Source organism: Cherax quadricarinatus, chromosome 10, assembly GCF_038502225.1.
Source record: "Cherax quadricarinatus isolate ZL_2023a chromosome 10, ASM3850222v1, whole genome shotgun sequence".
Taxonomy (NCBI): Eukaryota; Metazoa; Arthropoda; class Malacostraca; order Decapoda; family Parastacidae; genus Cherax; species Cherax quadricarinatus.
This window is the reverse complement of record NC_091301.1, coordinates 45143663-45170657: the sequence shown is the minus strand read 5'-3', so window position 1 is coordinate 45170657 and position 26995 is coordinate 45143663. Positions and strand designations below refer to the sequence as shown.

General features: G+C 48.7%; 1 protein-coding gene across 3 annotated transcripts in view; it reads right to left on the bottom strand.

The window, feature by feature from the left end:
• Window positions 1–16733, bottom strand: part of LOC128687820 (calcium/calmodulin-dependent protein kinase type II alpha chain-like) — an 897132-nt gene extending 880399 nt beyond the window's left edge. For 2 of the 3 annotated variants that reach the window (XM_070083805.1, XM_070083806.1), the window contains exon 1: window positions 16421–16732. In XM_070083805.1, the coding sequence (XP_069939906.1) occupies window positions 16421–16482 (62 nt within the window). In that variant the 5' untranslated portion in view covers window positions 16483–16732. Of the gene's footprint in view, window positions 1–16420 lie in introns of all 3 variants that reach the window. The other variant, XM_070083804.1, reaches the window with a different exon arrangement.
• Between the last annotated feature and the right edge of the window lie 10262 nt (window positions 16734–26995).

The following is a 26995-nucleotide window of genomic DNA, read 5'->3' as shown; positions in this document are numbered from 1 at the left end:
AGCCATACAGGACCGGGAACAGTCAACGGCTGCTTCACGCCCACAGGTTAAACCAACAAAACCAATATCAGCACAATAAGAAATGTAACTGCTATGTTAAACCTAAACCGGAAAAAAACACAGTATTTACATTTTATCCAGGCTACTACTCACCTATATACCGATATTTACTAAGTGAACCAACACAGTAGGTATAATGAAAATTTCCCATAAATTCCGCCGTGCCTAGGGATTAAACACGTGACATTTCAGTTATCCAAAAATAATCTGACCACTAAATTACTAAAACGGTCTCAGAAATTAAGAAAAATTGAAGGGCGCTTTACATTTAAATTTACAAGTTCTGATAGTTTACCATAAGATTCCTGTTGAAACTACAAAACAGTGAAATTAAAGGTTTATTATTTTCATGGGTGTGTAGTCGGAAGAAAAATGTCCCGACAGAATTACCAACAAAGTTCCCTCAGTGATTAAGTGTTTTTCCCGAGATTTCTAATTTATATAAATCACTTCCCAGAACGGATTAGTCCCAAATCTACATAGAAATCACTTTGAAAAACATGGCTTGCCAAACTGAAAAAATACCCCAGAGAAAAGTAAGGAGATTCCATAAGTACACTAATAATAAGCCAGGCTGTAGCTAGTACACTGTAATGCATGCGGCCAGCAGTAAGACTGGTTGATCAGGTCTTGATTGGCCAGGAGGCCTAGTCTAGGACCGGGCCCTAGAGGCGTCGACCCCTAAAAAGATCTGAGGTATCCCTCAAGTCTCCTATCAGACCCTACAACAATAAACTGATGTATACATGACTAAGAGGATGGCCTGTGCCCTCAGGTTTGCCAGCAGTTTACATAACACAAAAGTTACCAGGATGTATGATAGGAGTGTGCAACATTATACGTCTCAGAATGGCTTAGATCCTTCTCTTTTTAAGTCTGCATTGCTCATCTCACAGCTATACTCTGCTTCCGGTGTTCTTTTTTTCTATATAACAATGGAGAATGAGGCAATTTATTTCATCTAAGGAAGGGCAGGGTTGCTCAAAGTCCTTGGACCACAAGCTGTTCACGAGCATCAAGTAACCTCTTCCCTTAAACGTGGAAAACTGTCATAGCCTTGCATCACACAAGTTCATCCATAATTTCTAGCCTATTTTGTTATAGTACATATTACCACCTTTGTACTCTCACTCCGGTATTCTGTTATTTGTTACTAAACACTCGCTAGTTCTTTCACAATATTTCTCAGCTTACAGGTTAGGCCTCCATTATTCTTCTTCAATGATAGTATTAAAAAAATTATAAATAACAAAAAGGCACAATACCGTGACTGGAACGATACACAAATAACCCGCACATAAAAGACAGAAGCTTACGACGACGTTTCGGTCCGACTTGGACCATTGACAAAGTCTCATCTCAGCTAGCCTTTGGTCTAAATTCTCCCTCACTGACTGTGTTACTAATCTGTCTTCTGTCTCACTCTCTCAATATGAGCTTGAACTTCTTGGTTTTGGTCTTTCCTTTGCCACTTCGCCTACTCCTCGCGCTGGTATTTCCCTGATTAGCTCTTTTGATTCCTTTCGTCAATCTCGCTTCCGTAATCTTCCTGACTTGTCCACTTTTCGTGGTGCTCTCCTTCCTGCTCTTGATAGTCTGTTTTCCAAGAATCGCCACCTTCCACGCCGTTACCAACTTGCCCTTTCTTCTCTTAAATCTAACACTAACATTGTCATACTATCTTCTGACAAAGGTAATTCGGTAGTTATCCTTGATCGCGAGGATTACCTCCGTAAAGCTGATGTCTTGCTCTCTGACTCACGCACCTACACTCCTCTCGTTTCCAACCCTCTTGATCGCATCAAGAGAACTTTCAACAAAAAACTAAGGACTCTCTCCGACCTCTGTCCTCCTGACTTTGACCTTGTTCAACGGTTTCGTGTCATCTGTCCCTCTCTTCCCTATTTCTATGGCCTTCCCAAAACTCAAACCTGATATTCCTCTTCGTCCTATCATATCCTCTAGAGGTTCTGTCTCTTATTCTCTTGCTTCTTGGCTGGCCAAAACCCTCACTCCCTTTCTTGGTACTTTTTCTCCTGCCCACCTCCGTCACTCTCAAGACTTCATTGAACGGGTTCGCTCTCTCCCAACCTGTAAGATGCTTAGTCTTGACGTTGAGTCCCTCTTCACCAATGTCCCTCTTGATGATGTCCTTGATTTCCTTAGAGAGAAGGCCCATGAAGGGTTTCTTCATCTCCCTATCCCCACTGATGTCTTTCTTGATCTGATCCGCCTCTGTGTGGACTCTAACTCCTTTTCCTTCCAAGGGAAATATTATTCCCAAACCTTCGGTGTCGCTATGGGCTCTCCTCTCTCTCCTGTCCTTGCTAATCTTTACATGGAATACTTCGAGACTGTTCTTCTTCCTACCCTCGATGTGCAACCTTCACTCTGGCTCCGCTATGTGGATGACATCTTTGCTCTGTGGCCTCATGACTCCAGTCTCTTCCAACCTTTTCTTGAAGCTCTTAACAATCTTGCCCCTTCCATTAAGTTTAAAGCTGAATGGGAATCTAATTCCTTACTTCCTTTCCTTGATGTCCATGTCCACCGCTCAGATACAGGTTTTTCCTTTTCCGTTTACCGTAAACTTATGCACAGTGGCATGTACATTCACTACTTTTCCTATCATGCTTCCCCTGTCAAGAAAAGTGTTCTTATCTCCCTCTTTCTCCGTGCCCTCCGCATCTGTGATCCTCAGTTCCTTCCAGCAGAAATTTCCACTCTTTATAATTCGTTCTCCCGTCTTGGCTACCCTTCCCATTTCATAGACTCTGCCCTCTCACGTGCTAAACGCAATTTCTTCTCTCCCAAACTCTCTACTCATGGGAACTCTCCTATCCTCTGCCTTCCCTACATTTCCGGTCTTTCTAATCTCAACAATTCTCTCCGTCCCTTAGACATCAAGCTTACCTTCCGCCAGACTAACACTCTTCGCACTAATCTCGTTCATACCTCTCCTCCCTCTACAGATGTTCCTGGTGTCTACTCTATTTCTTGCTCCTCCTGTCCTCTTCAATACTTTGGAGAAACTGGTCGATCTCTTTCTGACAGACTTAGGGAGCACAAAAATAGTGTTAGGCTTGCCGACACTAACAATGCTCTTTTCTGTCACGTCAGAGATCATAGCCATCCTATTGACTGGTCTTCTGCTAAAACTGTCTTCCCTACTTCCAACTCGAACAGTCGCCGTTTAGTTGAATCCTCTCTTATACACAACTTTCCTTGTATGAACCTTAGCCCTGGCTTCGTCTCTGTAGATGCCTTCCTCTCCCACTACATTGTAAAATGCTCCAAACTTCAGAACACCCGTGACTTAACCTGAATCCTCATTTTTTCTTCTTTTTCTTCTTCCTCTTCCCCTTTCCTCTCTCCTTTTCTCCTCTGGGTTGTCTCTCTCTCTCCTGTCTCGTGTTTCTGTTCCTTCTTTATTTTATTTCACCACTTCCCCTTTCACGCACCTCGGTGCGCTTGCTCTCCCTCTGTGGGTTTCTAGCTCTCTTGCAGTGCTCCCCTTCCTTTGTATTTGACTGGCTCGTCTTCCTTATTTCCCACTTCTACCACTACCACTACTACTACCTCTTCTTCTTCTACTACATCTACTGATGAAATTAGACATGTGCGGCGTCTGGTTGTCTTTGTTGTGACGTTTCGCCATCCAGTGGCTGGCTGGATGGCGAAACGTCTACGGTGGGGATGCCCGGGTGTTGTGCATGTGTCATTTCATCCTGTCGGTATTATATACTATTCTTGTACTACTACTACCACTACTACTACCTCCACCTCTTCCTGCCTATATATAGCCGTCCTGCTCCACCTCTGTTAGTGTGACTTTGTCAATGGTCCAAGTCGGACCGAAACGTCGTCGTAAGCTTCTGTCTTTTATGTGCGGGTTATTTGTGTAAAAAAATTATCTCCTTGAAAGTTTGTATTATGATTTTGTAGGTGATTACTCTTTCTTCTCCCTATCAAAGTCCTTTATTTTAATTTAAAAAGATACTTTGAATGATGTTCCTTACCTCAGCCATTTTGTAACAAGTCTCCAGTTTTTTTATCTTCCATGTTTTTTGTAAGTAAAAATACCTTACTATTTTAAGCTCCAACATATATTAAGAGCTTATATCATTTTGCTAACAATTATATACGTGTATGTATATATATACATATTATAATATATATATATATTTCACTTTCATGAGAGCTTCAGGGTCACACATTCGTGTCACTACTTAGATTGTGTTACATCGCAGACACTTTCAACAAGTGGTAGAAGGCTGGTAGACGTCACATCTAGGATGTACTGCCATTGTTATACGAGTGAGAAACTGATGCTTGTTAAACGTTTTAATTTGGCAGAAATGGTTTTTGTTTCATGAACAGTAACAGGTAAAGCTTACAAATTTTTACTTTTATTCACTTAGGATTTCTTTTCTGCTTGTTCTTGGTTCTTATTACTTTAATAATTCCAATTCTCTTGATACACTGAGGCAAAAAGAGGAACGTATGAGAATACAGTCGTACCAACTTTTATACATGTGAAACATGGGTTATAAAAGTTGCAGTGAGGTGCTCGAGGGCACTCTCGAGTGTGAATGTTATGCACAAAATTCGTAGTCTTGACTAGGTGATGAGGGCTAACAAAGTATTATCCACACGGCTGAAAAGGGGGTTACTGAGGTGGTTTGGACATTTAGAGAGTAAGAAGCAAAATATAACTTGGGTGTATAGATCTGTAGTGGAGGGAAGGCGGTATAGGGGTCATCCTAAGAAAAGATGGAAGGGGGGGGGGTAGAGGATTTGTATGCGAGGGACTTTGACATACAACAGGCGTGTACAAGCGTGTTAGATAGGAGTGGAGGAAATTGTTTTATAACTTACATGCTGTTTGAGTGCGAGCAAAGTAACGTTTATGAAGACATTCAGGAAAACTGTATAGCCTGGCTTGAGTCCTGGAGGTGGGAAGTATAGTGTCTGAACTCTAAAGGAAAGGTGGGGATGCTGCGGTTTGGAGGAGTAGTATAAGCATGTGCCTGGCATGACAGTGATGGAGCAAGTGATAGTCAACGTTTTCTTTCGGGTCTCCCTCCCTCGGTAGGAGGCGGCTCAAGTAACAAAAAATAAAAATCCACTCAAATTTACGAGGCCTCGTTCGACCAGGTTGTGGGGAAGAAGGGGGGGGGGAGAGATGAGCGCAATTATCTCTGGAACCATCAACATAATACAACCACAGACGTGGAACCATCACCATAATACAACCACAGACGTGGAACCATCACCATAATACAACCACAGACCCGGAACCATCACCATAATACAACCACAGACCCGGAACCATCACCATAATACAACCACAGACCCGGAACCATCACCATAATACAACCACAGACCCGGAACCATCACCATAATACAACCACAGACCCGGAACCATCACCATAATACAAACACCGACCCGGAACCATAACCATAATACAACCACAGACCCGGAACCATCACCATAATACAACCACAGACCCCATCACCATAATACAACCACAGGAACCATCACCATAATACAACCACAGACCCGGAACCATCACCATAATACAACCACAGACCCGGAACCATCACCATAATACAACCACAGACCCGGAACCATCACCATAATACAACCACAGACCCGGAACCATCACCATAATACAACCACAGACCCGGAACCATCACCATAATACAACCACAGACCCGGAACCATCACCATAATACAACCACAGACCCGGAACCATCACCATAATACAACCACAGACCCGGAACCATCACCATAATACAACCACAGACCCGGAACCATCACCATAATACAACCACAGACCCGGAACCATCACCATAATACAACCACAGACCCGGAACCATCACCATAATACAACCACAGACCCGGAACCATCACCATAATACAACCACAGACCCGGAACCATCACCATAATACAACCACAGACCCGGAACCATCACCATAATACAACCACAGACCCGGAACCATCACCATAATACAACCACAGACCCGGAACCCATCACCATAATACAACCACAGACGTGGAACCCATCACCATAATACAACCACAGACGTGGAACCCATCACCATAATACAACCACAGACGTGGAACCCATCACCATAATACAACCACAGACGTGGAACCCATCACCATAATACAACCACAGACCTGGAACCATCACCATAATACAACCACAGACCTGGAACCATCACCATAATACAACCACAGACCTGGAACCATCACCATAATACAACCACAGACCTGGAACCATCACCATAATACAACCACAGACCTGGAACCATCACCATAATACAACCACAGACCTGGAACCATCACCATAATACAACCACAGACCTGGAACCATCACCATAATACAACCACAGACCTGGAACCATCACCATAATACAACCACAGACCTGGAACCATCACCATAATACAACCACAGACCTGGAACCATCACCATAATACAACCACAGACCTGGAACCATCACCATAATACAACCACAGACCTGGAACCATCACCATAATACAACCACAGACCTGGAACCATCACCATAATACAACCACAGACCTGGAACCATCACCATAATACAACCACAGACCCAGAACCATCACCATAATACAACCACAGACCTGGAACCATCACCATAATACAACCACAGACCTGGAACCATCACCATAATACAACCACAGACCCGGAACCATCACCATAATACAACCACAGACCTGGAACCATCACCATAATACAACCACAGACCTGGAACCATCACCATAATACAACCACAGACCTGGAACCATCACCATAATACAACCACAGACCTGGAACCATCACCATAATACAACCACAGACCTGGAACCATCACCATAATACAACCACAGACCTGGAACCATCACCATAATACAACCACAGACCTGGAACCATCACCATAATACAACTCCCACCCCTGAATTTGGAAAAAAACAACTGGATAATGTTTTAACCTGTTGTGGACTATCAAACCAAAGGTTAGGTCACACATGGTCTGAAGATCAGAACGACTACTTCAGTTTTTGTTTCATTAAGTGTACTTCAGTTATAAGTATGGCATTACTTAATATTTATGTGCCCTCTTTATTGCCTTCTCTCTTTACATGGAATTGAATGTAGATAAGAACCAAGTCGATAAATTTAGTATTTTCTATATCTTCCAGAAGACAATTTTTTTTTTACCATCAGCTCTGGGAAGATTCAAATAAATTAGAACTGTTGGGGGAAAAAAACAGTGATCAGTGAGGGAACATTATGTTGGTAATTCTCTATCAATGCATTTTTGACTACATACACTTTAATTTCATGAACTATCAGAACTTTTAAATTTAAATGCACACTACCCATCAGTTTCTCTATCAATTTGAGAGACTATTTTAGTAACTTAGTAGTCTAAGAATTTTTGATTACTGAAATGTCCCAGGTTCAATCCCTAGGCAATGCGAAATTTATGGGCAATTTTCATTATGCCTGTTGTCCTCCTTCACTTAGTAAATAGTCAGTGTTAGTGTATTGGTGGGTAGCAGCCTGGGGAAAAAAAGTCAATGCAAATAATTATTACAATAAAGACTAAAAACCACAACCATTATTCTCTTTAACTACAAACTGAGCAAGCAAGTACTCACCTATTTTGACTTACCTAGTTATGGTTGCGGAGGAAAAGCTCAGCTCCATCTCTTGCGTGGCAATGATGGCTTTAGTTCTAACCTCTTAATCCTACCTGGCACCATAACCCCTACCACAACCCAAGCTGCCTGGCACCATAACCCCTACCACAACCCAAGCTGCCTGGCACCATAACCCCTACCACAACCCAAGCTGCCTGGCACCATAACCCCTACCACAACCCAAGCTGCCTGGCACCATAACCCCTACCAACATCCAAGCTGCCTGGCACCCCCTCCCACTACCCAAGCTGCCTGGCACCCCCCTCCCCCTACCCAAGCTGCCTGGCACCCCCCTCCCACTACCCAAGCTGCCTGGCATCCCCCCTCCCACTACCCAAGCTGCCTGGCACCCCCCTCCCACTACCCAAGCTGCCTGGCACCCCCCCTCCTACTACCCAAGCTGCCTGGCACCCCCCCTCCCACTACCCAAGCTGCCTGGCACCCCCCCCTCCCACTACCCAAGCTGCCTGGCACCCCCCTCCCACTACCCAAGCTGCCTGGCACCCCCCTCCCACTACCCAAGCAGCCTGGCACCCCCCTCCCACTACCCAAGCTGCCTGGCACCCCCCTCCCACTACCCAAGCTGCCTGGCACCCCCCTCCCACTACCCAAGCTGCCTGGAACCCCCCTCCCACTACCCAAGCTGCCTGGAACCCCCCTCCCACTACCCAAGCTGCCTGGAACACTACCCAAGCTGCCTGGAACCCCCCTCCCACTACCCAAGCTGCCTGGAACCCCCCTCCCACTACCCAAGCTGCCTGGAACCCCCCCTCCCACTACCCAAGCTGCCTGGAACCCCCCCTCCCACTATCCAAGCTGCCTGGAACCCCACCACCCCCTCCCACTACCCAAGCTGCCTGGAACCCCACCAGCTGCCTGGAACCCCACCACCAATTCCCACTACCCAAGCTGCGTGGAGCCCCACCACCCCCTCCCACTATCCAAGCTGCCTGGAACACCACCCCTCCCACTACCCAAGCTGCCTGGAACCCCCCTCCCACTACCCAAGCTGCCTGGAACCCCCCCTCCCACTACCCAAGCTGCCTGGAACCCCCCCTCCCACTACCCAAGCTGCCTGGAACCCCCCCTCCCACTACCCAAGCTGCCTGGAACCCCCCACCCCCTCCCACTACCCAAGCTGCCTGGAACCCCCCACCCCCTCCCTCCCACTACCCAAGCTGCCTGGAACCCCACCACCAATTCCCACTACCCAAGCTGCCTGGAACCCCCCCACCAATTCCCACTACCCAAGCTGCCTGGAGCCCCACCCCCCCTCCCACTATCCACTGCCTGGAACCCCACCACCTCCTCCCACTACCCAAGCTGCCTGGAACCCCACCACCCCTCCCACTACCCAAGCTGCCTGGAACCCCACCACCTCCTCCCACCCCAAGCTGCCTGGAACCCCACCACCTCCTCCCACTACCCAAGCTGCCTGGAACCCCCCGCCCACTACCCAAGCTGCCTGGACCCCACCAACTACCCAAGCTGCCTGGAACCCCACCACCTCCTCCCACTACCCAAGCTGCCTGGAACCCCACCACCTCCTCCCACTACCCAAGCTGCCTGGAACCCCACCACCTCCTCCCACTACCCAAGCTGCCTGGAACCCCACCACCCCCTCCCACTACCCAAGCTGCCTGGAACCCCACCACCCCCTCCCACTACCCAAGCTGCCTGGCATCCCACTACCCAAGTGGCCTGGCACCCCGCTCCCACTACCCAAGCGGTAGTGGCACCCGCACCACTCCCCTCCTACTACCCAGGCTACCTGGCACCCCCACCACTCCCCTCCTACTACCCAGGCTACCTGGCACCCCCACCACTCCCCTCCTACTACCCAGGCTACCTGGCACCCCCACCACTCCCCTCCTACTACCCAGGCTACCTGGCACCCCCACCACTCCCCTCCTACTACCCAGGCTACCTGGCACCCCACCACTCCCCTCCTACTACCCAGGCTACTACTGGCACCCCATTATGCCCCTCCTACTACCCAGGCTACCTGGCACTAGTACTACCCAGGCAGCCTGGCACCCCCACCACCCCCTCCCACTAGACAAGCTGCCTGGACCCCAGGCTACCTGGCACCCCCCCTCCCACTACCCAAGCTGCCTACTACCCCAAGCTACCTGGAACCCCACCACCCCCTCCCACCACTCCCCCCTACTACCCAAGCTGCCTGGAACCCCACCACTCCCCTCCCACTACCCAAGCTACCTGGCACCCCACTACCCACCACTGGCCCCCGCTCCCACTACCCAGGCTACCTGGCACCCCCACCACTCCCCTCCTACTACCCAGGCTACCTGGCACCCCCACCACTCCCCTCCTACTACCCAGGCTACCTGGCACCCCCACCACTCCCCTCCTACTACCCAGGCTACCTGGCACCCCCACCACTCCCCTCCTACTACCCAGGCTACCTGGCACCCCCACCACTCCCCTCCTACTACCCAGGCTACCTGGCACCCCCACCACTCCCCTCCTACTACCCAGGCTACCTGGCACCCCCACCACTCCCCTCCTACTACCCAGGTACCTGGCACCCCCACCACTCCCCTCCTACTACCCAGGCTACCTGGCACCCCCACCACTCCCCTCCTACTACCCAGGCTACCTGGCACCCCACCACTCCCCTCCTACTACCCAGGTACCTGGCACCCCACCACTCCCCTCCTACTACCCAGGCTACCTGGCACCCCCACCACTCCCCTCCTACTACCCAGGCTACCAGGAACCCCACCACTCCCCTCCTACTACACAGGCTACCTGGCACCCCACCACTCCCCTCCTACTACCCAGGCTACCTGGAACCCCACCACTCCCCTCCTACTACCCAGGCTACCTGGCACCCCACCACTCCCCTCCTACTACCCAGGCTACCTGGCACCCCACCACTCCCCTCCTACTACCCAAGTAACCTGGCACCCCACCACTCCCCTCCTACTACCCAGGCTACCTGGCACCCTACCACTCCCCTCCTACTACACAGGCTACCTGGCACCCCACCACTCCCCTCCTACTACCCAAGTAACCTGGCACCCCACCACTCCCCTCCTACTACCCAGGCTACCTGGCACCCTACCACTCCCCTACTACACAGGCTACCTGGCACCCCACCACTCCCCTCCTACTACACAGGCTACCTGGCACCCCACCACTCCCCTCCTACTACACAGGCTACCTGGCACCCCACCACTCCCCTCCTACTACCCAAGCTGCCTGGCACCCCATTATGCCCCTCCTACTACCCAGGCTACCTGGCACCCCACCACTCCCCTAGTACTACCCAAGCAGCCTGGCACCCCACCACTCCCCTCCTACTACCCAGGCTACCTGGCACCCTACCACTCCCCTCCTACTACACAGGCTACCAGGAACCCCACAACTCCCCTCCTACTACCCAGGCTACCTGGCACCCTACCACTCCCCTCCTACTACCCAAGCTGCCTGGCACCCCATTATGCCCCTCCTACTACCCAGGCTACCTGGCACCCCACCACTCCCCTAGTACTACCCAAGCAGCCTGGCACCCCACCACTCCCCTCCTACTACCCAGGCTACCTGGAACCCCACCACTCCCCTCCTACTACCCAGGCTACCTGGAACCCCACCACTCCCCTCCTACTACCCAGGCTACCTGGAACCCCACCACTCCCCTCCTACTACCCAGGCTACCTGGAACCCCACCACTCCCCTCCTACTACCCAGGCTACCTGGAACCCCACCACTCCCCTCCTATTACCCAGGCTACCTGAAACCCCACCACTCCCCTCCTACTACCAAGTCTACCTGGCACCCCACCTCTCCCCTCCTACTACCCAAGCAACCTGGCACCCCACCACTCCCCTCCTACTACCCAAGTAACCTGGCACCCCACCACTCCCCTCCTACTACCCAAGTAACCTGGCACCCCACCACTCCCCTCCTACTACCCAAGTACCTGGCACCCCACCACTCCCCTCCTACCCAGGCTAACTGCCACCCCACCACTCCCCTCCTACTACCCAGGCTAACTGCCACCCCTCCACTCCCCTCCTACTACCCAGGCTAACTGCCACCCCACCACTCCCCTCCTACTACCCAGGCTACATGACACCCCACCAATCCCCTTCAACTATCCAAGCTGCCCGACACCCGACTACCCCCTCCCGCTACCCAAGTTGCCTGACAACCCACCATCCCCTTCCACAACCCAAGCTGCCCGACATCCCCCCACCACCCCCTCCCACAACCCAAGCTGCCTGGCACCCCACCACCCCCTCCCACAACCCAAGCTGCCTGGAACCCCATCCCCCACAACCCAAGCTGCCGCTGCCGGGCACCCACCACCCCCCTCCCACAACCCAAGCTGCCAGGAACCCCATTCCCCCTCCCACAACCCCAGCTGCCTTTCACCCCAAACCCCACAACCCAAGCTGCCTTGCACCCCACCCCCCACAACCCAAGCTGCCTTGCACCCCACCCCCCACAACCCAAGCTGCCCGACACCTCACCACCCCCTCCCACTACCCAAGGTACCCGACACCCCACAACCCCAAGCTGCCTGGCACCCCACCACCCCCGCCCACAACACAAGCTGCCTGGCACCCCATCCCCCCTCCTACAACCCAAGCTGCCTTGTACCCCATCCCTCCCACAACCCAACTGCTGCCCCACCCCCACAACCCAACCTGGGGCACCCCACCACCCCCTCCCACAACCCAAGCTGCCAGGAACCCCATCCTTCCTCCCACAACCCAAGCTGCCTTGCACCCCATCCTCCCACAACCCAAGCTGCCTTGCACCCCACCACCCCCTCCCACTACCCAAGGTGCCCAACACTCCACCACCCCCTCCCACAACAAGCTGCCCGACACCCCACCACCCCCTCCGACAACACAAGCTGCCTGGAACCCCATCCCCCCTCCCACAACCCAAGCTGCCCGACACCCTACCACCCCCAGCCACTACCCAAGCTGCCTGACACCTCACCACCCCCTGCCACTACCCAAGCTGCCTGACACCTCACCACCCCCTGCCACTACCCAAGCTGCCTGACACCTCACCACCCCCTGCCACTACCCAAGCTGCCTGACACCTCACCACCCCCCTGCCACTACCCAAGCTGCCCGACACCCCACCACCCCCTCCCAATACCCAAGCTGCTTGCCCGACACCCCACCACCCCCTCCCACTACCCAAGCTTCCTGGCACCCCACCACCCCCTCCCACAACCCAAGCTGCCTGGAACCCCATCACCCCCTCCCACAACCCAAGCTTCCTGGCACCCCACCACCCCCTCCCACAACCCAAGCTGCCTGGAACCCCATCCCCCCTCCCACAACCCAAGCTCCCCGACACCCCAGCACCCCCTCCCACTACCCAAGCTGCCCGACACCCCAGCACCCCCTGCCACTACCCAAGCTGCCCGACACCCCACCACCCCCTCCCAATACCCAAGCTGCCCGACACCCCACCACCCCCCTCCCACTACCCAAGCTGCCCAACACCCCACCACCCCCTGCCACTACCCAAGCTGCCCGACACCCCACCACCCCCTGCCACTACCCAAGCTGCCCGACACTCCACCACCTCCTGCCTGGCACCCCAGCCCCCTCCAAGCTGCCTGGCACTCCACTCGCTCCCATTACCCAAGCTGCCTGGCACCCCTCCACTCCTCTCACTACCGTAGCTGCCTGCTACTCCCCTGCCACACCGCCACTATACCAGAGCCACGATAGCAAGCAGCCATATTACTCCCCATCCTAAGACCACTTGCCAGAACCCTGTTCCCCCCTACTAACGATATAAACAAGCACTTTAAAGCAGTTTAGGATAGCATCATACCATCAGTGTGGTATTACGGCAGCCATCAAGTCACTGGTAAGCTGGTTGTGATCCATCAACATCACCTCCAGCCTCAGTCTTCTCCATCACTCACTCCTGGCTACCACCCACCCAAACCGATACCCAGGATGGTTGTCATGAGAATGGATGGGTTCAACTTTTTGTCTAACATTCTTAAGATACACTGACCCTCCCCTCCCCTCAAGTGGCACCCATCCGGCCGTCACTACCAGGCTGGATGACTGGCTGCCTGGCACCCGTCTGCTTGGCACTACCAGGATTGCCGGCTGACTGGCACTAGTCTGCTAGGCACTACCAAGATGGTTGGCTGGTTGCCTGGCACCCGTTTGCTAGGCACTACCAGGATGGCTGGCTGCCTGCCTGGCACCCGTTTGCTAGGCACTACCAGGATGGCTGGCTGCCTGCCTGGCACCCGTCTGCCAGTTACTTCCGGGCTGGCTGTGTGTGTCTGGCTGGCACCCATTCACTAGTCACTACCATGATGGCTGGCGGGCACCCGTCTGCTTGTGACTACTGGACACGTTGACTGGCACCCATCTAAATTACTAGTAAGCTAAATGACACTCATACAGTATATACTTTTGAATTAAGTGTCACTTCTAAAGCACTACTGAGCTCGGTGGCAATCTGCTGCAGGGCGAGTGAGGACCAGGCGACTACAGAATTACCACAATAATTCAGCTAATTTACATAATACTTTCGGTGCCAGCGAGTAAGTATTGGGTTCGCAAGTGGCACTACACTAGACCTATGGCTCTGAAACAGGTCTTATTTAGGTCTTAAGGCAAGTTTTGCATAATTAACCATATAAAACCATTACTGATGTCTGAACTGATGAAGCTTTTACAAAAACAATTTTTTAGTGGTCTTGAGGTCACATGTTAGGGACAACATTGTACATTACGCTCGTTTAACCTGGGATAACCCAACCTAGTCAATGCAAAATAATGGCAACATGGATAAGCGTTAAACTCGTTCGGCTCATATAGCGCCTGAGAAACTATGTTAATCAGGTAAGACACAGGCAACAGTTAGGCAACTTTATTTCGGAATAAAGTTGCCAAACTGTTGCCTATGTGTCTTGCCTACCAACGTGTCGGTATTATATACCATTTTGATATGTTAATCAGGTGTAACATGAAGAGTAAGGCAGGTGATATTGTTGGAATCACAGTGTGGCTCACAGCATCGAGGTAACCTGCCCTTGATGTTCGTGTGTACCTTCAAGAATGGCGTCACGTTTTCTTTGGGAAGTGACACACTGCTTGTAGGATTTACAGAGTTATGATTCAGCTTTATAGTGTCCTGCCCACACCATACAACCACTGCTGCCTGCAGCACAGCTGTACACTGTCCTGCCCACACCATACAACCACTGCTGCCTGCAGCACAGCTGTACACTGTCCTGCCCACACCATACAAACACTGCTGCCTGCAGCACAGCTGTACACTGTCCTACCTACACCATACAACCACTGCTGCCTGCAGCACAGCTGTACACTGTCCTGCCCACACCATACAACCACTGCTGCCTGCAGCACAGCTGTACACTGTCCTGCCCACACCATACAACCACTGCTGCCTGCAGCACAGCTGTACACTGTCCTGCCCACACCATACAAACACTGCTGCCTGCAGCACAGCTGTACACTGTCCTGCCCACACCATACAAACACTGCTGCCTGCAGCACAGCTGTACACTGTCCTGCCCACACCATACAACCACTGCTGCCTGCAGCACAGCTGTACACTGTCCTGCCCACACCATACAACCACTGCTGCCTGCAGCACAGCTGTACACTGTCCTGCCCACACCATACAACCACTGCTGCCTGCAGCACAGCTGTACACTGTCCTGCCCACACCATACAACCACTGCTGCCTGCAGCACAGCTGTACACTGTCCTGCCCACACCATACAACCACTGCTGCCTGCAGCACAGCTGTACACTGTCCTGCCCACACCATACAACCACTGCTGCCTGCAGCACAGCTGTACACTGTCCTGCCCACACCATACAACCACTGCTGCCTGCAGCACAGCTGTACACTGTCCTGCCCACACCATACAACCACTGCTGCCTGCAGCACAGCTGTACACTGTCCTGCCCACACCATACAACCACTGCTGCCTGCAGCACAGCTGTACACTGTCCTGCCCACACCATACAACCACTGCTGCCTGCAGCACAGCTGTACACTGTCCTGCCCACACCATACAACCACTGCTGCCTGCAGCACAGCTGTACACTGTCCTGCCCACACCATACAAACACTGCTGCCTGCAGCACAGCTGTACACTGTCCTGCCCACACCATAAACACTGCTGCCTGCAGCACAGGCTGTGCTTCACCTCACCTTTGGTTATGTACTTGTGTAACAATAAAATAACTCATAGTGGAGATTATCTAAGGCGGCCACTGCTGTCATACTAGCAAGTGCAGCAGCAGCAGGTGACGAGGCTGCTGCTGCTGCTGCAGGAATCAATGTAGACAGATCCCAGCTGCTGCACCTGACATCAGCGGCACACTACCCCTCACCTCACATCTTACCAGTTTAATACACAGTTACCTTAATGCTGCCTCTGGTAGTGGGTCAAGTCAGAGAAGTGCGAGTGGTGGAAGTGCACTCACAACCTGTCATATATACAACAACAAAAATTCATCTTTGACAGCTATGCCAGTGTCGTCTGCTAGTACAGTAACTAAAGCTTGGCTAGTAATAATGGACGGGTGCGAGGACCTCAGTATAACACCTTCACAATAAGAAAAACTGCAGGATTATGTACTTACTTTCCAAGTTCTTCCTTGAGCTCATAATTCTCGCTGAAGCGTGTGGAAGGTTGCGCCGCCATGTCGCTCAGTTGATCTTTATTTTCTTTCTCAGAGAGTATCACTACACACTCGCCTTCAACCCTGTTACCTCACGACGTGGGCTACTCTCAGTGTACTTTACACAACGCAACTTACACACACAATCATTAGGAATGGTATTACCACCAAGAAGTGTATGGGCACCAGCCAGGATAGTGGGAGTGCACCAGCAGGACAACTTACTCTCTCGCACCGCTGTCCACTAAACCCACACAGTTGCCACCTCCTATTTGGACTCCACCGCCCGTCCTTGCCACTCCATGCAGAACACTCACCTGGAGAAACTTTTCCTCTAAATCGACATTTTTATCTAAATACACAAAATAACTGCAATTTCTTTTTTTATAATTATAATATGTTATTAATATCGACTTAATTTATTTTCTTAGATGTATACTTTACAGTATTTATAAAAATTTCTTCCATATGTGTACTCTATATGCGCTGGCGCGCGAACACATTCTGTACTGTGTTCGCTTTCACACTGCGCGCGTCGTCTGCAAGATGCACCTGAGTGATAATTACTGATAATACTTCGCTCATATTGCTAGGATCTTTTCACAGTAATAATCCTTATAGCTTAGTATAGTGTAATATTTTCGAAAGAAATTATACTGCCAGTGTAGAAATATTTTCAAACAAAATTAATAGCATATGTTCCTATACTATTAATTCTCGCGACCGCACGTCAGGACATTCAAGTTGGCCTCAGCAATGCAAACTAAATTTTGAAAAACATTACGAATATCAGTGAAAACCCGCATAAGTGTTTGGGCGAGCGAGGAGACCCAGTGAGCAGCTATTGATTTTGTGTGCCAGACAGAGAAACGACTTCACTCACTTGCATTTGAAATCATTCAACTCTAGTTTATCCCTCACACAACTCATCCTCAAATTATACATCAAAATATAAAAAGCCAACAACGTATATTTATGGCAGTAAACAGGCGTCACTCTAGGCCTACCAGCAGTTGATTTCATTAACCAAAGTGTTCCATCAACTAATTCTTCTCGTTTTAAAGCGACTCCACGTTTAAGAAACATAGATAAAATTATTGAGTGTGTTAATGGTGATGTTGGTTCCTGCAGTTTGTGTAGTAAGTCATGTGTCAGGGATATGTCACCCCTTCCTCACAGTTTTCTCTTAAAAACATATGTTAGTATCTTGACACATAAACATTGAACCTGACACATTGACATATATTATTTACATGATCAGAGTGCCACGGTAGACGTCGAAATAGATGAAGAAACTACTGTCTTGGTACATGGAGATTATACCTAACATTAACTAAACCTCGGCTGTTCTAAAGAAGCCTAATATGTAATGATTAAAATGATATGCAGCGCCGACAAGCAGACGTGTATGACACGTGTACAACAATGAGTTATTTTTATTATTGAAATGTTTCGCCTGTAAGGCGGAGGGAAACTATGTGGAGGTGAACTTTTCTCGAAGCTGAGGGACTGACCACCTCAAGAACTATGTAGAGGTGAACTCTTCTCGAAGCTGAGGGACTGACCACCTCAAGAACTATGTGGAGGTGAACTCTTCTCGAAGCTGAGGGACTGACCACCTCAAGAACTATGTGGAGGTGAACTCTTCTCGAAGCTGAGGGACTGACCACCTCAAGAACTATGTAGAGGTGAACTCTTCTCGAAGCTGAGGGACTGACCACCTCAAGAACTATGTAGAGGTGAACTCTTCTCAAAGCTCAGGGACTGACCACCTCAAGAACTATGTGGAGGTGAACTCTTCTCAAAGCTGAGGGACTGACCACCTCAAGAACTATGTGGAGGTGTACTCTTCTCGAAGCTGAGGGACCGACCACCTCAAGAACTATGTGGACGTGAACTCTTCTCGATGCTGAGGGACCGACCACCTCAAGAACTCCCTCAAGGTTAATGGACTGATCACATCTATATCTCCCCACTACTACTACTGCTCTCTTCGTATCTATTCTCTGTATTTGACTGAAGAAACCTACCCTGTAGGTGAAACGTTTAACAATAAAGATGTGCAAGAAAGGTATAAAATACCGACAATATGAAAGTTAAGACACATGTGCAACATCTGGATATCTTTATTGTAGTAGACGTTTCGCCATCCAGTGGCTTTATCAATACAGATTCTAGGACATAATAGGAAGACAGTAGAACTATATACAAAAGATGAGGTAATCAGTCCCTCGGCCTTGGAGTTAGTGTTCACAGCTTCATGGTGGAGGAGAATCTGGAGCAAAGACAAGAAGACTGGCGGTTTATATAGGCGTCAGTGGATAGGGACGGGCAGCAGACGAGGGCAAAGTCACTGGTAGGCGGGATTCCCCAGTGGAAGTAGGTCCTTCCCAAAGAGATGGGTTAGTTGCAGCAGCCGTGAAGAAGGTCTTGTAGATGTCCTCTGAACCAAGATTCCATGATGTTGCAGTGTCTGACAAGTTGTGCAAGAAAGGTATAAAATACCGACAATATGAAAGTTAAGACACATGTGCAACATCTGGATATCTTTATTGTAGTAGACGTTTCGCCATCCAGTGACTTTATCAATACAGATTCTAGGACATAATAGGAAGACAGTAGAACTATATACAAAAGATGAGGTAATCAGTCCCTCGGCCTTGGAGTTAGTGTTCACAGCTTCATGGTGGAGGAGAATCTGGAGCAAAGACAAGAAGACTGGCGGTTTATATAGGCGTCAGTGGATAGGGACGGGCAGCAGACAAGGGCAAAGTCACTGGTAGGCGGGATTCCCCAGTGGAAGTAGGTCCTTCCCAAAGAGATGGGTTAGTTGCAGCAGCCGTGAAGAAGGTCTTGTAGATGTCCTCTGAACCAAGATTCCATGATGTTGCAGTGTCTGACAAGTTGTGCAAGAAAGGTATAAAATACCGACAATATGAAAGTTAAGACACATGTGCAACATCTGGATATCTTTATTGTAGTAGACGTTTCGCCATCCAGTGGCTTTATCAATACACTGCAACATCATGGAATCTTGGTTCAGAGGACATCTACAAGACCTTCTTCACGGCTGCTGCAACTAACCCATCTCTTTGGGAAGGACCTACTTCCACTGGGGAATCCCGCCTACCAGTGACTTTGCCCTCGTCTGCTGCCTGTCCCTATCCACTGACGCCTATATAAACCGCCAGTCTTCTTGTCTTTGCTCCAGATTCTCCTCCACCATGAAGCTGTGAACACTAACTCCAAGGCCGAGGGACTGATTACCTCATCTTTTGTATATAGTTCTACTGTCTTCCTATTATGTCCTAGAATCTGTATTGATAAAGCCACTGGATGGCGAAACGTCTACTACAATAAAGATATCCAGATGTTACACATGTGTCTTAACTTTCATATTGTCGGTATTTTATACCTTTCTTGCACAACTTGTCAGACACTGCAACATCATGGAATCTTGGTTCAGAGGACATCTACAAGACCTTCTTCACGGCTGCTGCAACTAACCCATCTCTTTGGGAAGGACCTACTTCCACTGGGGAATCCCGCCTACCAGTGACTTTGCCCTCGTCTGCTGCCTGTCCCTATCCACTGACGCCTATATAAACCGCCAGTCTTCTTGTCTTTGCTCCAGATTCTCCTCCACCATGAAGCTGTGAACACTAACTCCAAGGCCGAGGGACTGATTACCTCATCTTTTGTATATAGTTCTACTGTCTTCCTATTATGTCCTAGAATCTGTATTGATAAAGCCACTGGCCATGTAGTCACAAACTGTAAGGCTGGAGATGATGTCCTGGTAGTCAGTAAATGGGGGGCTGATAGTGCTGTCCTGGGAGACAGTAATGGGGAAGCTGGAGGTGCTGTCCTGGGAGACAGTAATGGTGAAGCTGGAGGTGCTGTCCTGGGAGACAGTAATGGTGAAGCTGGAGATGCTGTCCTGGGAGACAGTAATGGGGAAGCTGGAGATGCTGTCCTGGGAGACAGTAATGGTGAAGCTGGAGATTTTGTCCAGGTAGTCGGGAATTATACGCAGGAAGAAATACATATAAATGACCCCATAGGGGACAGGAGCCATAGTAGGGAAACAAGTGTAGTCAAAGATAAGATAAAACCAATATTGCAAACTAGAAATACCGCAGGAAATAGCAAACAAGAGGACTCCACTAGCAATAGTGAGGATATATTACCAAAAACAAATGGTGGGAGCTCCATTGTTGGTGCTAGGGAGGATAGAAGTAAGACAGGGAAACATGCACCAACAGGGAATACAGTCACAGAAACCCAAGGCAAACGGAAACCAAGCCTGTGCACATACTATGCACTCGGTATCTGCTGGCATGGGAAATCTGGAAAAACAGATGGGACGTGCAACTATGACCACCCTAGGAAATGCCATGCCCATATGACAACAGGAAAATGCAAACTCCCTTCCTGTAAGCTTTTTCACCCTGAACTGTGTACCTCTTCAGTACAGGAAAGACTGTGCTATAACTTAAATTGCCAGGCATACAATCTAAAGGGGACAAAAAGATACAAAACATCCAGGCCATGGGAAAACCTGGGTAGCCACAGCCACTCAAGAGGGAGAGGTTTTTTAGTGCCAGGAAGGAAAAAAAAACTGGCAGGAAATGGCAGAAATCGTACACCAAATCCAGTCATTCCTGGAGTGGAACCACAGTCGATGGCCTCCACTCCAAACCAACAGATACAGATACTAATGCCGGGAAAAAAATCCCCCCCCAGTACCAACAATACCACCAGTCCGATAACATTCTTCTTTGCAAATATACAGGGTCTAAAGCCAGCAACAAACAACAAAATACCTTTCATCCGTGGACTGCTTGCAGAGGCAAAGGCAATGTTCGCGGCTTTCACTGAGACCCACATAAAGGATCACTTGGACAACGAAATATGGATCCCAGGTTACAACCTATACAGATGTGACAGAGTGAACAGGCAAAAGGGGGGGGTTGGCCTGTACATTGCAGAGTCACTTGTTTGCACAGAACTGCTAAATGCCTCAAATGATGTAGTGGAAGTTTTAGCAGTAAAGGTCGAGAACCAAAACCTAGTCATTGTGATAGTCTACAAGCCTCCGGATGCAACATCCCAGCAATTCCAGGAACAGCTGTTAAAAATTGACCACTGTCTGGAAAACCTTCCAGCTCCTGCACCCAACATCTTGCTCCTGGGGGATTTCAACTTAAGGCACCTAAAATGGAGGAATATAGCAAATAATATTGTTGCAGTAATAACACCAGGAGGCAGCTCTGATGAAAACTCACACTCACGCGAGCTTTTAAATCTCTGCACAAAATTCAATTTAAACCAGCAAATAATAGAGCCTACTAGACTGGAGAATACACTAGACCTCATCTTCACTAACAATGATGATCTGATAAGAAATATCACCATATCAAAAACAATATACTCAGATCACAACATAATTGAGGTTCAGTCATGTATGCGCGGAGCCCCAGACCGACATAATGAGATTAGTCACGAGGGAGCATTCACCAAATTCAACTTCAATAACAAAAACATAAAGTGGGACCAAGTAAACCAAGTCCTAACCGATATAAGCTGGGAAGATATACTAAGCAACACAGACCCCAACTTATGCCTAGAACAGATTAACTCGGTGGCACTCGATGTATGCACAAGGCTTATTCCTCTAAGAAAAAGGAGGAGTAGATGTAAAACAGAAAGAGACAGGCGCTCCCTTTACAGGCGACGGAAAAGAATAACAGAGCGGCTAAAAGAGGTCAATATATCTGAAATGCGTAGGGAGACACTGGTCAGAGAAATAGCAAGCATCGAACTTAAGCTAAAAGAATCCTTTAGGAGTCAGGAATCGCGGGAAGAACTAAAAGCCATAAATGAAATCGAAAGAAACCCAAAGTATTTCTTCTCCTATGCCAAATCAAAATCGAGAACAACGTCCAGTATTGGGCCCCTACTTAAACAAGATGGGTCCTACACAGATGACAGCAAGGAAATGAGTGAGCTACTCAAGTCCCAATATGACTCAGTTTTTAGCAAGCCGCTAACCAGACTGAGAGTCGAAGATCAAAATGAATTTTTTATGAGAGAGCCACAAAATTTGATTAACACAAGCCTATCCGATGTTATCCTGACGCCAAATGACTTCGAACAGGCGATAAATGACATGCCCATGCACTCTGCCCCAGGGCCAGACTCGTGGAACTCTGTGTTCATCAAGAACTGCAAGAAGCCCCTATCACGAGCTTTTACCATCCTATGGAGAGGGAGCATGGACACGGGGGTCGTCCCACAGTTACTAAAAACAACAGACATAGCCCCACTCCACAAAGGGGGCAGTAAAGCAACAGCAAAGAACTACAGACCAATAGCACTAACATCCCATATCATAAAAATCTTTGAAAGGGTCCTAAGAAGCAAGATCACCACGCATCTAGAAACCCATCAGTTACACAACCCAGGGCAACATGGGTTTAGAACAGGTCGCTCCTGTCTGTCTCAACTATTGGACCACTACGACAAGGTCCTAAATGCACTAGAAGACAAAAAGAACGCAGATGTAATATATACAGACTTTGCAAAAGCCTTCGACAAGTGTGACCATGGCGTAATAGCGCACAAAATGCGTGCTAAAGGAATAACAGGAAAAGTCGGTCGATGGATCTATAATTTCCTCACTAACAGAACACAGAGAGTAGTCGTCAACAGAGTAAAGTCCGAGGCAGCTACGGTGAAAAGCTCTGTTCCACAAGGCACAGTACTCGCTCCCATCTTGTTCCTCATCCTTATATCCGACATAGACAAGGATGTCAGCCACAGCACCGTGTCTTCCTTTGCAGATGACACCCGAATCTGCATGACAGTGTCTTCCATTGCAGACACTGCAAAGCTCCAGGCAGACATCAACCAAATCTTTCAGTGGGCTGCAGAAAACAATATGAAGTTCAACGATGAGAAATTTCAATTACTCAGATATGGTAAGCATGAGGAAATTAAATCTTCATCAGAGTACAAAACAAATTCTGGCCACAAAATAGAGCGAAACACCAACGTCAAAGACCTGGGAGTGATCATGTCGGAGGATCTCACCTTCAAGGACCATAACATTGTATCAATCGCATCTGCTAGAAAAATGACAGGATGGATAATGAGAACCTTCAAAACTAGGGAGGCCAAGCCCATGATGACACTCTTCAGGTCACTTGTTCTATCTAGGCTGGAATATTGCTGCACACTAACAGCACCTTTCAAGGCAGGTGAAATTGCCGACCTAGAAAATGTACAGAGAACTTTCACGGCGCGCACAACGGAGATAAAACACCTCAATTATTGGGAGCGCTTGAGGTTCCTAAACCTGTATTCCCTGGAACGCAGGAGGGAGAGATACATGATTATATACACCTGGAAAATCCTAGAGGGACTAGTACCGAACTTGCACACGAAAATCACTCATTACGAAAGCAAAAGACTTGGCAGACTATGCACCATCCCCCCAATGAAAAGCAGGGGTGTCACTAGCACGTTAAGAGACCATACAATAAGTGTCAGGGGCCCGAGACTGTTCAACTGCCTCCCAGTACACATAAGGGGGATTACCAACAGACCCCTGGCAGTCTTCAAGCTGGCACTGGACAAGCACCTAAAGTCAGTTCCGGATCAGCCGGGCTGTGGCTCGTATGTTGGTTTGCGTGCAGCCAGCAGCAACAGCCTGGTTGATCAGGCTCTGATCCACCAGGAGGCCTGGTCTCAGACCGGGCCGCGGGGGCGTTGACCCCCGGAACTCTCTCCAGGTAAACTCCAGGATGGCGAAACGTCTACTACAATAAAGATATCCAGATGTTGCACATGTGTCTTAACTTTCAACAATAAAGATACCCAACTGTGGCGCCTGTGGTTATTCATTTAACATAACTAAATCTAACTTAATTGAACGTAACCTAATCAATCTGACACTAACCTAACCAAGGTCCAAACTAAACCTAGCTTAAACCTAGCTAAATGTAAACTAACGTAGCTAAACATGACTTAACTAAATCTAACTAAACATAACTACTGTAAACCTAGCTTAACACAGCTGAACCTAATTAGACCCTAACATTGCTTAACTATAAGTAGCCTAATTAAACCTATCTTTACCTAGCAAATCATGAATGAACTAAATCTAGCCTAACATAGCTAAACCTAACCAAGCTTAACCTAAGACAGCAAAACCTAACTAACTCCAACCTCGAAGATTTTAATCGCACAATTAACCCATAGGGTTAGTATCCCAGGATATTCGAATATAGCCACTTTGGCTTATTTCCACTGACGCCTTATAATCTACCCCAGAATAAGATAAGATTTGTTCGGATTTTTTAACCCGGAGTGTTAGCCACCCAGTCAGAGCGTCATCGAGGACTGTCGTATTTCCTTTTGGATCCCTTAGTCTTGTCTCCTAGGATGCGACCCACACCAGTCGACTAACACCCTGGTGCCTATTTACTGTTAGGTGAACAGGGACAGCAGGTGTAAGGAAACACGCCCAGTATTTCTTCTAGCGTCGGGGATCGAACCACTGACACTCAGTGTGTGTGGCCAACCAAGCCACAGAGGACCTGAGGCTACCACAACAGTTTACTAACTCCCAGCTACCCACTTTTTGCTTGGTGAAAAATAGGCAACAGCTGCAAGGAAAGGAGTGAAGGAAAAACGTGCCTTACGTTGTACTGGGATCGAACCAAGATCCTTACAATGTGAGAAGGAGATAATACTGCTTTAGTCACGAGCCGTAGCTAAACTAGCCTAGCCTAGCTTGACGTAACATTCCAAAAACTAACCTAGACCAGCATCGTATTAGACCATTCGGCTCACAACCAAAAATACCTGGGCTGAAGGTTGAGCTGCGTGTTATACAAGAACCAGTCGACTAATACAAGCTGCGTCTGTTACATAGCAGTAAACACCTGACCATTATAGATTAAATATTAAATCTGCTGCCCCTGTTAACTAAAACCAAATAAATAGCTGTTGAGGGTCGCATTCTGATAAAGAGCTCTCAAGAGCCCAAAGTAAAATAAACAATAACCTAGGAAGGCTGACCTTCCTGGGTTGCTGCGAGTTATTCAACCCAAGAAAGTTTTGTACTAGAATAACATACTAATTCTGATCTAGTTAAGCAGCCTAGAAACGTCCAAGGGCCATTATCAACGTCGACCCACTGTGAGACTGTTACTATCCCCCACCTGGACAACCAACATTAAGAATGGATTCTGGAATTGGATTTTGCCGCCGAAGCGGCTAGTGTATTGTTCACCCCATATCTATCCTGTGGAGAGTAGCGCATTAACATGTGGATATACAAAAGGCCTAGGAACCAGGGCCCAAAAGGCTTTACATGAGTACGTCTGGATTTATATCTACAGTTCACTTATCTGTTACAAGCAAATTTAGGAAATTTGCTTAATATATCTGGTAACTTATTTTCATCAACACGATATCTTGACATATCACATAGGTTATTATACTGTCTATCTCTATATTCCTCAATAAAGCACATAGAGTTCAAGATAGTGACCAAAGGGCGGCCACATACATTTGGTTTGATCATCACCTGTGTGTCTGGTGAACACCCAGAAATACTTGTAACCAAGCCTAACCCTGGCTACTACATCAGTTAGTCTCTCCACATTACAAGTTGCTCCATAAACGTATTATCTACGTTCATGTCATCATAGCTGCTCTGGCTTCTAACTGCTCTCCCATAACATTCAGTTTTATTATTTACTTCTCTCCTAATATTATTCCTAAAGATAGACGCAGATACATTCTAGAACCTTTACCCGGAGTTTACCTGGAGAGAGTTCCGGGGGTCAACGCCCCCGCGGCCCGGTCTGTGACCAGGCCTCCTGGTGGATCAGAGCCTGATCAACCAGGCTGTTGCTGCTGGCTGCACGCAAACCAACGTACGAGCCACAGCCCGGCTGGTCAGGAACCGACTTTAGGTGCTTGTCCAGTGCCAGCTTGAAGACTGCCAGGGGTCTGTTGGTAATCCCCCTTATGTATGCTGGGAGGCAGTTGAACAGTCTCGGGCCCCTGACACTTATTGTATGGTCTCTTAACGTGCTAGTGACACCCCTGCTTTTCATTGGGGGGATGTTGCATCGTCTGCCAAGTCTTTTGCTTTCGTAGTGAGTGATTTTCGTGTGCAAGTTCGGTACTAGTCCCTCTAGGATTTTCTAGGTGTATATAATCATGTATCTCTCCCGCCTGCGTTCCAGGGAATACAGTTTCAGGAACCTCAAGCGCTCCCATTAATTGAGGTGTTTTATCTCCGTTATGCGCACCGTGAAGGTTCTCTGTACATTTTCTAGGTCAGCAATTTCACCTGCCTTGAAAGGTGCTGTTAATGTGCAGCAATATTCCAGCCTAGATAGAACAAGTGACCTGAAGAGTGTCATCATGGGCTTGGCCTCCCTAGTTTTGAAGGTTCTCATTATCCATCCTGTCATTTTTCTAGCAGATGCGATTGATACAATGTTATGGTCCTTG